This window comes from Eulemur rufifrons, chromosome 7 (genome assembly GCF_041146395.1).
Source record: "Eulemur rufifrons isolate Redbay chromosome 7, OSU_ERuf_1, whole genome shotgun sequence".
In the NCBI taxonomy this organism is placed as follows: domain Eukaryota; kingdom Metazoa; phylum Chordata; class Mammalia; order Primates; family Lemuridae; genus Eulemur; species Eulemur rufifrons.
Window position 1 is genome coordinate 15,435,567 of NC_090989.1, and position 16,278 is coordinate 15,451,844.

General features: G+C 34.5%; 1 protein-coding gene across 2 annotated transcripts in view; it reads left to right on the top strand.

Moving 5' to 3' along the window:
- LTN1 (listerin E3 ubiquitin protein ligase 1) overlaps positions 1–15,093 on the top strand; it is a 61,463-nt gene extending 46,370 nt beyond the window's left edge. For both annotated transcript variants that reach the window (XM_069472409.1, XM_069472410.1), the window contains 11 exons: positions 455–590; positions 806–950; positions 1,792–2,005; positions 2,837–3,074; positions 3,720–3,794; positions 5,657–5,843; positions 10,162–10,333; positions 11,255–11,475; positions 13,055–13,249; positions 14,105–14,272; positions 14,890–15,093. In XM_069472409.1, the coding sequence (XP_069328510.1) occupies positions 455–590; positions 806–950; positions 1,792–2,005; positions 2,837–3,074; positions 3,720–3,794; positions 5,657–5,843; positions 10,162–10,333; positions 11,255–11,475; positions 13,055–13,249; positions 14,105–14,272; positions 14,890–14,952 (1,814 nt within the window). In that variant the 3' untranslated portion in view covers positions 14,953–15,093. The remainder of the gene's footprint in view (positions 1–454; positions 591–805; positions 951–1,791; positions 2,006–2,836; positions 3,075–3,719; positions 3,795–5,656; positions 5,844–10,161; positions 10,334–11,254; positions 11,476–13,054; positions 13,250–14,104; positions 14,273–14,889) is intronic.
- The last annotated feature ends 1,185 nt before the right edge of the window (positions 15,094–16,278 follow it).

Consider the following 16,278-nt stretch of genomic DNA (forward strand, 5'->3'; position numbering starts at 1 on the left):
CCCATACAAGCTTACCACATATAGTAGATGCTTATTGAGTGAATGTATGAATTATGGAACAGTTATGTTCTATTTTTTGTCCTTATTTAACTTGTACACTCTATAGCTGTGGGTTTTTTGTTTTTATTTGAGAGGTGAGTATGCTGAATATGTCCTGTACTTGAAAGACCAAAACAAAAAACAGCATAGGTTAGTTAAAATCACAGTATCATTCACTTACTGTCCTCCCTTTGCCAAATTCCCTATTCTGTGCTAGGTGCTGGGATGGAGACAGGGTCTCTGCCCTGTGGAGCTTACAAGCTCATTTGTTTACTCTTTCATGTAAGCCATTTTTAGAGTTCTTAACCTGGGCACTTCTTGAGAAAGTTTTTAACCTCTCAAAGTAGACTTTCTTTTTTATAGCAGCAATACAATTTTTAAAAATTTTTCATTTTCATTTTGATTTTGACTTTAGGAGGTTTTGGACATCTTGCCATTTTCAATTCTTGTCTGCAAACCAGAAGCATAGATGATGGAGAGCTATTACATGGTATATTAAAAATTATAATATCCTGGAAGAAAGAACATGAAGATATTTTTCTTTTCAGTTGGTAGGTGATACTTTATACTATGTTTTTCCCCCTATATACAATACAGATGCAAACTATTTATTTTATAGTCACAACTTTGTAGAGTAATGGTTGACATTTAAGTCAGTCATTTATAAGTATATAAAATTTAAAACAGTATCTTCTAATTGAATGTCAGTATAATCCTTTAATACTTTTTGGTTTCTTTTGTTATTTTGATTTTGTCTTTATCACAGTAATCTGTCAGAAGCCAGTCCAGAGGTATTGGGTGTAAATATAGAAATAATCCGTTTCCTTTCCCTATTTCTGAAATGTTGCTCATCTCCTTTGGCAGAGAGTGAATGGGACTTCATCATGTGCTCCATGTTGGCTTGGTTGGAGGTAAATAAACCTGCTATGTCATCATGTCTGTTGGGTCTTTGTACATACCTTTGTATCAGAACTATTTACTAATCTTATTCTTTAAGTAGTGATTATAATTAGCTCCTTTGCAAACATTTAAAATACTTTATAGATGTTCCCCTCACTAGCTACTATTTGACAGAACAGTAAAATGATAGAAGTTTAATGACTGTCAGCATCCTTCAGTGACCAAATCTCAATGCTATGAAAATGTTCTCTCCATTGGCTTTTGGCTTGTTTTACAATATTTGCAGCACAACTCTTTTAATTTTTATCTTTTCATGACAAGTTTTTGGTCTTTTTTGTTTGTAATTATTTCTGAAACCTACTGTGTCAGTATTGCCAGAGTAATGCATTAAAGATTACCACATTCAGAGGGAATTAGTATAATTTTTTATGACCTAAGCAACTGGAGATATAATACTTATGAGCTCTGAGGCAGCAAGTCAGTCAGGGTTGAATTGGTCTGAATCTCTGCTTTGCCTGCTATTAGTTGTGTGACTTAGGGTTTTAAACTTGAACTATTTGAGTCTCAGTTTTCTTGTTTTAAAATGATACCAAACAATTTGTAGAGCTACTAAGAAAATTAGAAATGCATATTTAATGTATCTGAAATAAAAAAGGCATTTCAGAATAAATTGTTCATTAATGATTCTAATTCATAGTATTTAATTTTGAAAAAAGTTATTTTGATGTAAAATACAAATTTCTCCTAAGACTATACACTTCAACTGCTTTTTATTTTAAAATTCAGATTGCCTTTATTTGTAGTGTGCTGGTAGAAATCTGTTTACCTATTTCATTTTTATTGTTTCTTCAGACAACAAGTGAGAATCAGGCATTGTATTCTGTTCCACTGGTGCAACTGTTTGCCTGTGTCAGCTGTGATTTGGCCTGTGATCTCAGTGCTTATTTTGATTCCACAACTCGGGATACCATTGACAATCTTCCTGTAAATCTAATCAGTGAATGGAAAGAATTTTTTTCCCAGGGCATCCACAGTTTGCTTTTACCTATTTTGGTGACTGCTACAGGCAAGTGAAAAGGGGAATAATAATGAGATTCATTGGAAATGACTTATTGAAAAATTCAAAACAAAATTTTTGGATGTTTGAATCAAATAATACTGAATAGTAAAAGAAAAGAGCCAGAAGAGAAAGCTTGGCTTCTCAGAAGCATCATCTATGCTTCTGCTTTACAAACAAGAATTAAAAAATGGCAAGGTGTACAATGACCATTGCAAATTAAAATAGTAATTCACATGATATGAATAGATTGCATGAATGGAACCTCTCTATTGAACATTTGCTTTATTTTTAAAGAATGAGATAGCCGGGCGTGGTGGCTCACGCCTGTAATCCTAGCACTCTGGGAGGCCGAGGCGGGTGGATCGCTCGAGGTCAGGAGTTCAAGACCAGCCTGAGCAAGAGCGAGACCCCGTCTCTACTAAAAATAGAAAGAAATTATATGGACAACTAAAAATATATACAGAAAAAATTAGCCGGGCATGGTGGCGCATGCCTGTAGTCCCAGCTACTTGGGAGGCTGAGGCAGAAGGATCGCTTGAGCCCAGGAGTTTGAGGTTGCTGTGAGCTAGGCTGACGCCACGGCACTCTAGCCCGGGCAACAGAGTGAGACGCTGTCTCAAAAAAAAAAAAAAAAAAAATGAGATAAAAGTCATTAAAACAGTTGAGATTAACTGAAATATATATATTCAGTTCATGTTTCTAGTTAGGAATGCTCTAATGTTTATGTCTTGTTTTTATTTCTCTTTCTTAAATTACATTTGATTGTATGTGAATCAGTCAAGCTATATTACTAACTTTCTTTTGTGATATGCATGTTTTTTTCCTGTTTCTCATCAGGAGAAAACAAAGATATGTCTGAAACATCCTTTCAGAATGCAATGCTGAAGCCCATGTGTGAAACATTAACATATATCTCCAAGGATCAGCTCTTGAGTCACAAACTTCCTGCAAGATTGGTTGCTGACCAAAAAACAAACATGCCAGAATATCTCCAGACTTTGTTAAATACATTGGCCCCATTACTCCTCTTCAGAGCTCGGCCTGTGCAAATTGCTGTTTATCATATGTTATACAAGTAAGAATTCTTCTAGTTGAATCAATATTACAATGGTGCAAAAAGTAGAATGTATATTTAGTTTTTACTTTTCATTATTAAAAGAAGTCAAATTAAAAAATTAATAAGAGGCCGGGCGCGGTGGCTCACACCTGTAATCCTAGCACTCTGGGAGGCTGAGGCAGGAGGATCACTCGAGGTCAGGAGTTCGAGACCAGCCTGAGCAAGAGCAAGACCCCGTCTCTACTAAAAATAGAAAGAAATGATCTGGACAGCTAAAAGTATATAGAAAAAATTAGCCGGGCATGGTGGCACATGCCTGTAGTCCCAACTACTCGGTAGGCTGAGGCAGAAGGATTACTTGAGCCCAGGAGTTTGAGGTTGCTGTGAGCTAGGCTGACGCCACAGGACTCTAGCCCAGGCAACAGGGTGAGACTTAAAAAAAAAAAAAAATTAATAAGAAACCTATGTATTTCAGTAACAGAGACACAAGGTTGTTTGCTCTTTCAGGTTATTGTTCTCCATTCACAATTTATATTTAGATAGTCCTGGCCATAGATAGTTATTTCAGAGAAAACTCATTAAATTGGTTTTTCTGCTGTTGGACATTATTTAACAGTGGGTAATTTAATATAAAACATTTTAAAATAATGTTCTAATTTCCAGATTGATGCCTGAATTACCACAGTATGATCAGGATAATCTAAAGTCATATGGAGATGAAGAAGAAGAACCAGCCTTGTAAGGTTTTTTTAAAAGATAATTTGTTTTACTAAATTCTTATAATTTACCTCACTTATAATGTTTTTAGAAGACTGAAGCAACACAGAAGCTCTAAATTTAGAGTATAGGTTCATTCTACAGAGTGGCCCTTTTTAACTTATTTGTAAGATATAAATGAAATCTAGAGTTCACCCAGAAGATTCTCTGTCTTAATTATTCCTAAATCACATTTTCAGTTTGCTACTATTTGGTAAAACTTTCTTCAGCCACACGAGAGCTGTGGAGGTGTGTATCAGTTCAAATATTTATTGAATGTCCACTTTGTGCAAAGTGTTAATTAAATGCTGAGAGGGGGAATACAGTTTTTAGTAAACATATTCTTAAGGAGTTTGTAATCTAGCATAGATGATTTTATCCTGTAATAGAAGACATAGGTGCCAAGAAAAAGGATAGATAGCATGTTACGGGGGCATAATTAATGTCCATCAGGAAGGGAAGACTTTCTCTTGAGGAAGAGACATTTAAACTGGGCCTTTAAAGTTAGGTACCATTATAAGACCAGAAAGACAACATAAGTTAAGGAAACATCATGTGCAAAGGCACTCACTGAGGCATGATATATTCAGGATGTTCTCGGGGAATGTTGAGTAGTTGCCACTTAACATATTTTTTTGTTATCAATATTTTCCTTCACTGGAATGTAAGCTCTATGAAGGCAGAAATTTTTGTTTCTGACTATATCCATAGCACTAAGAATGTTTCCTGACTTATAGCAGACTCATGAGTAGTGCTCATTTGTTGAATAATGAAGGAATAAATGAACCAGTATGTATAGAGTAGGCAGGGTATAGTGGAAATTGAAGCTAGAAGAGGAACAGGATAATGAATGGCCTTAAAAATGACATTGTTTTAGAGTTGGGGATATTATTTGGTAGGAGATAGGATAACCACCAGCTGATTCTGGCAATAGTATAAAGCATGAATTGCAGAAAGAGGCAAGCAGAAGTGGAGATCATTCCAGAGTTAATAATGTGTGGAAGTCAGTGTGGAAAGTGGAGAGATTTCAGAGCTGTTATTTGTAAGATCTATTGACCATCAGTATGGAATAGAGAAGGCTTGGTACATGAGATGGAGATGTTGAAGGTAAAGTAACACCTAAGTGCAGAAGCTTGGAGAAGGCCCGTAAAGGGCTGGGAGAAGAAAGCCACGAGGGAGGAAAGATCACAGAGATAAAAAGAGAGAACCAAGCCAGAGTATCATAGAGAAGAGGGTTTGAAAGGATACAAATATTTCACATTTTGAGAATCTCATAAGTATAACTGAAAGTGTAAATAAACATAGTAGTTCAATAAAGAAGAAAATTAACTTACATTTTCATGAATTAACATGAATGTTAAATTTACTTTCCTAAAAAGAGAATACAGTCTTAGGATTTTTTTAAAAAGCATATAATTATTTCCTGTGTTTATCAAAGTCTTAATCCTCTCATTTCCCTTTATAGGTGATTAAGGGCCTGGTAGGACTCAGAAGCCCTAATAGTTCTCCTGACTAGCTGAGGGATTTTGAACTAAACATATGGCTTCTCTGGATGTGTGCTTTTTTTGATCTATAAAACAGAAAACTGAAATAGATATTTTCTAAAAGTATCTTTCCTTCAACTGCTATCAGCTAAGGTCCGCATTTTTATAGCATGTCTTTCAGATTCTACTGTTGCCATTATGTGAAATTAGCAGTTAAAACAGGATCTACAGAGGGGAATTTTAAAAAAAAGTTTTTGGAAAATAAAGATTTTTCTAAAATGCTTAAAGTTTATAAATGCTGTCAGTTCGTTAAGGGGCAAGTTATAAAGAAAACTGTGGTGTTTAATCATTGATTCTTAGGTCACCACCAGCAGTGCTGATGTCTCTTCTTAGCACTCAAGAGGACTTATTAGAAAATGTTTTGGGGTGTATTCCTGTTGGACAGATAGTTACTGTTAAGCCCCTGAGTGAAGACTTCTATTATGTTCTGGGATACCTCCTCACTTGGAAATTAATACTTACTTTCTTCAAAGCTGCTTCATCTCAGGTAAGTAAATATGTGACAGTCTTTGACAACTCTATCCTAATGTGTTTCTCTGTTACTGTTCTAAATACCTTCCTTTTCTTCCTTTTGAATGAAAGGGGAAATGCCTTAACGTTTTATGCCAGACATTTTAATCTAACTAGCTAACTTCAGATATTCTGCTAAGTTTACTCCTGCTCCTAATTCCTTATCCCTCCAAGCACACAGTTTTTGCAAAAGTAGTTAATTTCTGAAATGTGGCTGGATCAATTTTTTTCTAGCTGAATATAATCTCCAAGTCCTTTTATTGCAGGAAATAATAGTTATATAATTTAATTTTGTACTGTCATAATAATAATTAGATTTGATTTTGGGGGGAGGTCATCTTCTGACTCTGTTGTGGAGATTTCAGTGATCTATAACTGGACATTTACCTTATTTGAAATCCAGGGTTCAGGGAAAGATCCATGAAACATTACCTATGTAATTAAAACTATTAGCTCTAAATGGTGAAAATATCCTATCATAATTATTATACCTAAATTATTATAGCAGCCACTAGATGTCTCTGTTGTCTCATGTTTAGGAAGAAAGAGCTCATTTTCTGGGAAAAAACTGGAAAGATCTATTCCAGTTTTTATTTCTTTTAGGAAGATCCCCACTTAAAAAGCTCAAGCTTTGATTGAATCAGCCTAATAACGTATGTGCCTTCTTTGACAGGTGAATACAAAAAGACTTTATATTTAAGGTGTGATTAAATATTTATGACAATTATTTCCAATGTGATTTTTCAGAATTCTTAAATTTTATGTTGTTGCTCATAACCTATACTTTGGTACAAATGTATCAATCTATGCATTTTTTTTGCATTTGTATGTCTAAAAGAAATACCAAATCACAGAGGCAACATTGATCTAGTGATTAAATAGATTCATTTTCTTTCTCTTCATACCTGCCACTTATGTTTGTGACTTAAGCTAGTTTTATTTGCTGATGATGTATTTTAAGAGACAATTGGGCTTCTACATTTGTTTCTTTTTTTTTTTTTTTTTTTGTTGAGACAGAGTCTCACTTTGTTGCCCAGGCTAGAGTGAGTGCCGTGGCGTCAGCTTAGCTCACAGCAACCTCAAACTCCTGGGCTCAAGCGATCCTACTGCCTCAGCCTCCCAAGTAGCTGGGACTACAGGCATGCGCCACTATGCCCGGCTAATTTTTTCTATATAGATTTTTAGGTGTCCATATAATGTCTTTCTATTTTTAGTAGAGACGGGGTCTCGCTCAGGCTGGTCTCGAACTCCTGACCTTGAGCAATCCACCCGCCTCGGCCTCCCAGAGTGCTAGGATTACAGGCGTGAGCCACCGCGCCCGGCCTACATTTGTTTCTTAAAATATTGTTGATCTCTAGAAAATTGCAGCAGATTGAGGCCTCAGTGTGTAAGAATAATTTTGTTCTTGTCATTTTATATTAAGAAATTAGGAAAATAGCCATGCATCATCTTTTCATTAAGCCATATGGTGCAAAGAACTATACAGCATCCCTTATTATTGAGCCTGAAACTTGAAATTAGCTGGGGACAAATCAGAATAACCCAGTAAATAATACAAATTAGACGAATCCTGAAGTAAACTGAGATTTTTTAAAAAACTTTAATTGGTCCTATTTCATGGGTGGTTTTAATTTTCTCCTTAAAAAAACTCCTAGCAAATCAGATTGAACTGGAAACAGAGCTGTGTGTGTGTGTGTGTGTGTGTGTGTGTGTGTGTGTGTTTTATAGCTTTACTGAGATACTTCACACACCGTAAAATTTACCCACTCACAGTGTACAGTTTGGTGTTTTTGGTATACAGCCGTCCCTTGGTATCCATGGGGGATTATTCCTAGCACCTCCTATGGATACTAAAATCCACAGATCCTCAGGTCCCTTATATAAAATGACATGGGTATTTGCATATGATGTATACATATCCTTCCATATACTACTTTAAATCAACTCTACATTACTTATAATACTTAATACAAGGTAAATGCTATGTAAATCATTATACTGTATTTTTTTATTTGTATTATTTTTTTCTTGTATGGTTATTTTTTAGCATTTCCCTCCCCCTGAATATTTTCCACCCACAGTTGGTTGAATCCACAGATGTGGAACCTGTGGCTGTGGAGGCCTAACTGTATTCACAGAGTTGTGCAACTATTGCCATTATCTAAGTTTAGAACATTTTCAACATTCTCCTTGTGATACTAACCTACAGCTGTTAGTAATCACTTCCCATTTCCTCTCAAACCCCGTAGCTCCTGGCAACCACTAATCTATGTTCTCTCTCTATGGATTTGCCTATTATTGATATTGCACATATGTGGTCTTTTGTGTCTGGCTTATTTCTCTTGGCATAGTGTTCTTAAGATTCCTAAGTGTTGTAGCATGTATCAATACTGCATTTCTTTTTATGGCTAAATACTACACCATTATATGGATATACCACATTTTGTTTATCTGTTCATCTGTTGGTGGACATTTAGGTTGTTTTCACTTTTTGGCTGTTGTGAATAAAGCTGTGAGAACATTCATGGACAAGTTTTTGTGTGTTTTCATTTCTCCTGGGTTGCATACCAGAGAGTGGGATTACTGAGTCATAGACATGTGTTTTTTAAAGTCCATCGATATGGCTGATTAATTTTTTAAATATTGTCTTTTCTCTCCAACTTCTTATTTTGAAAAATATTCAAACTTAGAGAAGAATAATTCAATGAAAAGTCATATACCCTTCTAGATTTAGAAATTTTTAACTGTTGTGCATGCTTTCTGTATATATAATTTTTTTTTTCTGATCTACTTGAAAGTAAGTTGCAGATATCACAATGCTTTACCAAAATTATATAAGCATATATCTCCTGAGAACAAGGACATATTTCTACATAAGTGTAATATAATTGGTAATACTCAAGAAAAATTTAATTTTGATGCAATATTATCTTATTTTTTTTAGATTTCCACAGTTGCCCCAGTAATATCCTTTATAGTTTTATTTTCTTCTCTATTGAAGATTCAATCAAGGATCATGTTTGCATTTGTTTGCCATATCTTTAAAAATGTCATTAACCTATAACTCCCCTACCTTTCTTTTCTTTCTTGTCCAGCGGTTTTGTAGCCTGTCATACAATTTGGCTTTCTCTGATCATTTACTCATGATTAGATTCTGGTTAGTTTTCAGCAGGAGTACTTACTGTACAAGTTGTGATGTGTCCTCAGTTTAGCTGCCTCAGAGGCACAAAATGTTGTATTCTTTTACAGGTTGAATATCCCTTATCTGAAATGCTTGGGACCAGAAGTGTTTCAGATTTCAGATTTTTTTTTGGATTTTTGTAGTATTTGCATTATACTTACAGATTGAGCATCCAAAATCTGAAATCCTTCAATGAGCATTTCCTTTGAATGTCAAGCCAGTGCTCAAAAAGTTTCAGATTTTGGAGCATAAAATTTTGGATTTGTGGATTTGGGATGCTCTGCTTATATTGGTGATGTCAAGTTTGATTACTCAATAAAGGTAGTGACCCCCAGATTGCTCTACTGTAAAGGCATTCTCTCAACATATTTTGAGAATCAATTCCAAATCCTATGGCTTGATCCTTGTATCTGAGTATGCATAGTGTTCAGAAAACGGTGTCTATACTATAAGGAGATATGTGGTATAGTGGAAGAAATCATGTTAAAACAAATAAAAATACCAAAGAACTGCAAAGTAAATGTGAAAAATGCAAAAAATTACATTACTGAAGGATGAGGAGGCGTTGAAAAGCATAGGTCTCACACAGATGCCTATAGTGCTCCTAGTGGTGCCAGATTTTCCTATTTTTAAAAGAGAGACCAGAATTCCATATTTTTATGTGAAATTTTGTGATTGATAAAACAACTGTGAGAAGATCCCAAGACATATTGGACTACTCATTCGTGCTGTCTATCCCAAAGGGATGCTGGAGTGTTTGATAGAGGGTGAGGTCCAGCTATAAGAATGGGAGTAGTTTTAGGGCAGGAATTGGAAAGATTAAGGAGTATGGTGTGGAAAGAATGTGTGGAAGACTTGGGAGGAGAGTAAGCAAGTCATCTGTGGGAATGGTGAATAGATTTTCTTGGCTCAAACAGAGACTCCAAGTTAAGGTGAGCGTATTAACAGGGACAATTTGAGAAAGATGTTAGAAATGAATGTCTAATAAGGAAAGGATAGTGAGGACATCTGCTAGTTTGTGAGGAAAGGAAATCTGTTATACTTTGATTTGTTCTTTTCTTCTGATTGTCTTGGTTTAGTTGGTTTTTCTAACAAATCCTTTGCTCTCTACCAGCTTCGGGCTCTGTATTCGATGTACCTTCGGAAAACAAAGAGTTTGAATAAATTGCTTTATCATCTGTTCAGGCTTATGCCAGAAAACCCAACCTATTCAGAGACAGCTATTGAGCTCTCAAATAAGGACCCTAAAACGTTCTTTACTGAGGAGCTCCAGCTGAGTATTAGAGGTTGGTAAGATATGTGTTTCTGTTCTGTCTTAAAGACTAGGTTCATGCTAGGTTGTATTAAACTCTTCCCTGGGGCTATGGACAATAATACCAAACCGTGGGTCCTGGCTTTGAGAATGTTGAAATGCAAGATTTTTCATAATTCTCAAATAAGATAGATAATTAGATCTTACGGATAAGGTTGTGAAGAATTTAATACATTTTTGAAGCTTAGCATGTTGAGACTATTATCTTTTAGTATGTAAACAAATTTTGTCATATGATAACATTTTGTAGGCATGTAAATAAGTAGTCTTCAGTTGGGGAAACAAAGATGAATAAAATTTATTTCCCTTATGCTGGGAGCTCAGATTTTAGCTGAAAGGGTAGATGTACCTGCATCAAGCTGTACTATAAATAGTATAAACAACTTACTAAGAATAGGAATTTTTTAAATGCCTTGAAGATCTGAGGATGGACTGCATCTTGTGAGTATTGAGGTGGGTGTTCTAGGACTTTCACACAGCAGCTCAGCAAGCTCTAGAGAAGGTAAAGGAGGCCAAATTTCTTTGCATAATTTGTAACACAATAACACGGAGACATGGAGAATCTTTTTGTAAATATGTGTTACATTTTATTTGTAGTTTTTCATGTGAATATACAATGCTGTTTCTAGGCAGATTTTTCAGTGTCAATCGGGATTTTTACTTTTTTTTTTTTTTTTTTTACTTCATTTGCCATTTTTATGGTCCATTTTGAATGTGTAGAAGGATGCTAATACTCCAGAGTTCTGGTTTCTCTTGTATGTTTGTTTTATGAGCTATGGCACTACTGTTGAGGAATTAAAGATGACGTTCTAAGGAAAAGTAGAAAGTCTATTAGTCTGTTATTATTCTATGTAAGAAATACATGTTATTAACCAAGAATTTGTTTTTTCCTCAGAAACAGCAACTCTGCCATACCATATTCCACACTTGGCTTGTTCAGTCTATCACATGACATTAAAAGACTTGCCTGCCATGGTTAGGTTGTGGTGGAATAGCAGTGAGAAGCGTGTTTTCAATATTGTAGACAGATTTACAAGCAAGTATGTCAGCAATGTTCTTTCTTTTCAAGAAATATCTTCTGTGCAGACAAGTACACAGCTATTTAATGGCATGACGGTTAGTATTGTCGTGACTTTTGTCTAGAAAAGTTGTTGGAATATTGGTTATGTCTGTCATTGTGCATTGTAACAAAACTGTGGTCCTTGATTCAGAATTTATAGAAATTGTCCACCTTATTTTCTGATGCTTGTTTATCAAATCTCAACATTATTTTATGTGTGGATTGAAATGGTAATATAATTTCATTTACCAACCAAAGTTTTTGAGCATTCATTAGTTCATTCAAAATATATATTGGAATACTTACAGATGCCAAGCTCTGTGTATCACTCACCTGGGAAATGAACAGATTAGTAGGGTTGGATTCCTGTCTTGTAATAACATACAATCTAATAAAGGGAAAGGAGTGATACAGACAATGATTTTTGCGTTGGAAAGTAGAAAGTGGCACCTTAAGAGAAAGAGTGCTCTGTGATCTGAGTGGGAAAGGTAAGGCTCATCTGGCTGAGGGGATTAGGTGAGACTTTATGGAGGAAGATTAATTTAAGGTGGGCAGGATTTTGTTATGGGGAAAACGAAGACAAAGACATTTAACATAGAAAAAATAGTATAGCAAAAGCTAAAAGCATGGAGATAAGAATATTATTTCTGTGATTGTCCAAGTAATGATGAATAACCCAGTATTCATATAGAGTGGGGTTCCCAAAGGTAAATAGAGAGCAGACTGCTTCAACATTGGATCAGAAATATATTGGGAAAGCCTTCAAATAACAATCTGAAGTATTTAGTTCTGTTTAACCACTGGAGATTTTCCATTCATGCAATAGCATGGTCAGAGTTATAATCTGTGAAATTGCCCTGACTGCAATATATAGATAGCATGAGTTGTTGGCATAGAGCTTGGATTCAAATGAATAGTTGGGAAGAATAGTGGGGTAGACATTATGAGCAAAGGAGTAGGGCCTGAGTGAGGTGCAGTTATCAGTGGAAATATAAAAGCCGAGGGATGTGAGAGATTTTGTGGTGGTAATTTAGCTAAACTTACAACTAGTTAATATCTAGGTTGGGGTAGAAGGAGAAATTTCAGATTATGCTATGGTTTTTAGCTTGGAAATAAGTAAGTAAGATTAAGTTTGTAAAGGATGACAATGAGTGTTTTCTGTTGAGTTTGCAGTGCTAGTATGAAAATTCAGAAAATCAGGTATACATGTTCTGACAGTTGATGGTTGGCTCCAAAGCTCAGGAGAATAATGTGGTAGAGAAAGACTTGGTAGACATAGAAATGATATTTGATTCTCTGGGTCTGGAAGAGAAGGGATAATTGATAACCCATTCTGTCACTTGTCTACCTAAGAACTATTTAACTATTATGTTGTAAGCCTAATTTAATAAAACATACTTTTTTATGAGCTATGCATTTCTTTTAAAATAAACTTTGTATGTCATAAAAATCACTATAAAACATGCCAGGTTTTATTTAAACCTATTTATTGAATATCTCACGTCAGATAAATAAATGTGTTTGTCTGCATTTTCCTTGAATGAAGAATTTAGCTGCCAATAATCAATCTGTCAAAATGTTTTTTGAGTGAATGAAAGGAATTTGGCAAAAAAAGTTACCTTTCTTGTGTTACAGGTTAAAGCTCGAGCTACTACTCGAGAAGTAATGGCTACTTATACAATTGAGGACATAGTCATTGAACTTATTATACAACTGCCTTCAAATTATCCACTGGGTTCAATAACGGTGGAAAGTGGGAAAAGAGTTGGAGTGGCTGTTCAGCAGTGGCGGAACTGGATGCTGCAGTTAAGCACTTACCTCACCCATCAGGTAAGTTTCCACTTACACATTTGGCTTTCCAAACTAGAAAGAGATGCTCTGTTTCAAAGGACGGTTAAACACAAAATATATCTCTTCTGCCTAAGATAAAAGTAGATATTAAATTTCCTTGGATAAATGGTTTGAAACTGCTCTCTCTGTTTTAATTTTTAAGGCTTTGGGATTTATTTTCTAGTGTTTGAGAGGGATTGACTTTTTTTCTTTGATACTGTAGAAGATGTAGGACCATATGTGATATTAAATAATTTGTTTGAAGAGAATCTTTTGAAAGATACTAGACAGATGAATTCTTTCTGAGCTACCTTTATTCTTCAATTTCAACTCTCCTTTGGTTAGAGAAATCCTCTACTCTCAAAGACCTTTGACCTTTAATCAAATTATAAGGCTTCTTCAGTTCTGTTTGCACACTGTGATGTATCTTAGGCAATCTACAGTAAAGAAGTTATTTTAAAACAAATATGTCCACCAATATTGTAGAACTGGAAAAAATCAGTTGAGAAGATGAGATAATTTTATCATTTTTAGTTAAAAATCAGGAGAATTGATCTAAATGATTTAATTATTAAAAGAGTTTTATCATACAACAAGCTGAGACTATAAGACTTGAAATATTGGTTCCAAAGCCTTCAAAGTCTATCTTTAATGGAGAAAAATTACATCTGGCTTTTAAAATTTGGGAAGTTATTTAAAAAACTAACATTTATGAAACTTGGGGATGTGAATGTAGCCAAGCAGTTTCTCTTCTTTCAGAATTATAATTCAACTTTAAAATTTGTGAACTTTTATACAAATAACATTGGTGGTCTTCAATGTATAGTGACTCTTATTTTTTCTTCTTGTTAACAGAATGGAAGTATAATGGAAGGCTTAGCATTATGGAAAAATAATGTAGACAAACGTTTTGAGGGTGTTGAAGATTGTATGATCTGTTTCTCAGTCATTCATGGTTTCAACTATTCTCTTCCCAAAAAAGCCTGTAGAACGTGCAAGAAAAAGTTCCATTCAGCGTGCTTGGTAAGTCTAAAGAGAAATGAACTTAACTATACTTTATATATACACACATATATATGTATGTGTGTGTTTGTATATATGTACATAAATTAAAAAGTAACTGGGGAAAAACAATGTATATTAAACTCTTAATTGTAGTTAATGGGAAATATATTAAAAAGTAATTTTTCAAAATCTGCGAAAGATAATTACTAATTTACTGAGGCTGTGGTAGCATCAAAGTACTTTAATAAAGGGGTGTTCCTAATACAGCTGTCAGCACTTGAGACATAGATGATCTTGTGAGATCCAGACCATTGAAGAGAGTATAAGAATTGGAATTGGAGGCCATCTGACATCAGAGCCCCTTGCTCTTTTTAAACATCACACGGAAAAGGAGGTTGCCTGATGTTCAGTTGCTTTGCAGGAGCTCTTCCTCATCTCTTAGTGGTGTGTGCGTGAGCCTAGGTAGAAAGAATCTTAGTGGAGCCTTTGCAAGTAATAGTTGTGCTGAGTTTGGAGATAAAAATTTTAATATTCTTCCCTTTCCACTTTATCACATGAAGGTTACTTTAGATGTATATATGTAAAATGACAGCTTCAAAGAGTTCCTTTAACATTTAAAACATTTTCTTTTTCAGTACAAATGGTTTACATCTAGCAACAAATCCACTTGTCCACTCTGTCGTGAGACCTTTTTCTGAGATTTTTTTCATTGGAAGTGATCCCTGAAGTAAATCAAACAAAGTCGTTGGTTTGGAGCCATCTTAGCGTGTTGATGTGTGGAAGCCAGTGAGCGTTACCTTTAAATAGGACCTTCTGTGGAAAATTATTTTGATTAATATAATAATAATTCTGAAATCAGGTTTACTTATCTTTAGATTGCTTTGTAAATGTTTAGAAACCTTTTCTTTTACAAAAGAATATTACATATTTGAGAGAAAATATTTATATTAATGGTTTAATCTCTTTGTATATTTAAAAATAAATATGAAAAAATCCTAAATTACAGAATTGGAATTTGTGAAAACATTGTACAACTGTATTATACTGATAAACCCATTCAGTTTGTTGATCTGTGTTCTAGAACAGTCCAAGTGAAGCAAAATGAATTTGAGAGAGGTGATTTACATCTATAGATACTTTAAGACTTTATTAGTTATGACAATAAAATTAGTAGTATTCTGATTGTAGATTATTTTAATGATAAAATGATACTAAGTTATTAATATGGCTTATCTTAAGCTATTTGAAGCATGCTCTGAAATCCTGTGTAAAAGAGTGAAAACTGAACTTTAAGGGTGCCTCCATTTATCAAGGGTTATGAAATTCAGAAAATTAAATTCATGACACTGACCTTTTGCTTGTGGAAGAATTATTTCCATGTAGTGGTGAAATTTACATTGTAAACTTGTCAATGAATTTATTATTCAGTTTGAGTGGGTTTCCCAACGGTGAGAATTTGAAAGAAATAATTATTTTATTTATAAGGAGAATGGTAGTTATTCCTCTGTTGAGAGGGAAGAAATAAATGAATAGTACTGAAACTTAAAGATTGGTGGAAAAAACAAAACATTTAAAAATATTGTAGGAAGCTTTCAATTTTGTAAATAAATTTTTGCTGTTCTTACTAGGCCAAGTTACACTAAATAACTTGGGGGAGCAAATTTTTTTCAATCTTCAGAAGTGACAGTTTTACTTAGCGTTAAAATTTAACACTAAGTAAAATTCAGTATAACAAGCTGAGTGGAGTAGATGCAAGCCTGCCTTTTTGCCACAGCACTATTACCCTTAAATATTGGGCCCATTACAAAAGTAATTCATGTAACCAAAAAATGTGTACCCCCCTAATATTCTGAAATTAAAAAAAAAAAAATAGGTCCAAAATATAAAAAGATGGAAATTTGGAACTTGGAATAATTTTATTGCAGTCTTCCATTACATGGGAAATAGCATATCTAATAGTGAGGTTACCTGAGAGATCAGCTAATCATCTGTGTTGCAAATGTTTAACTGGCAAAAAGCAACTC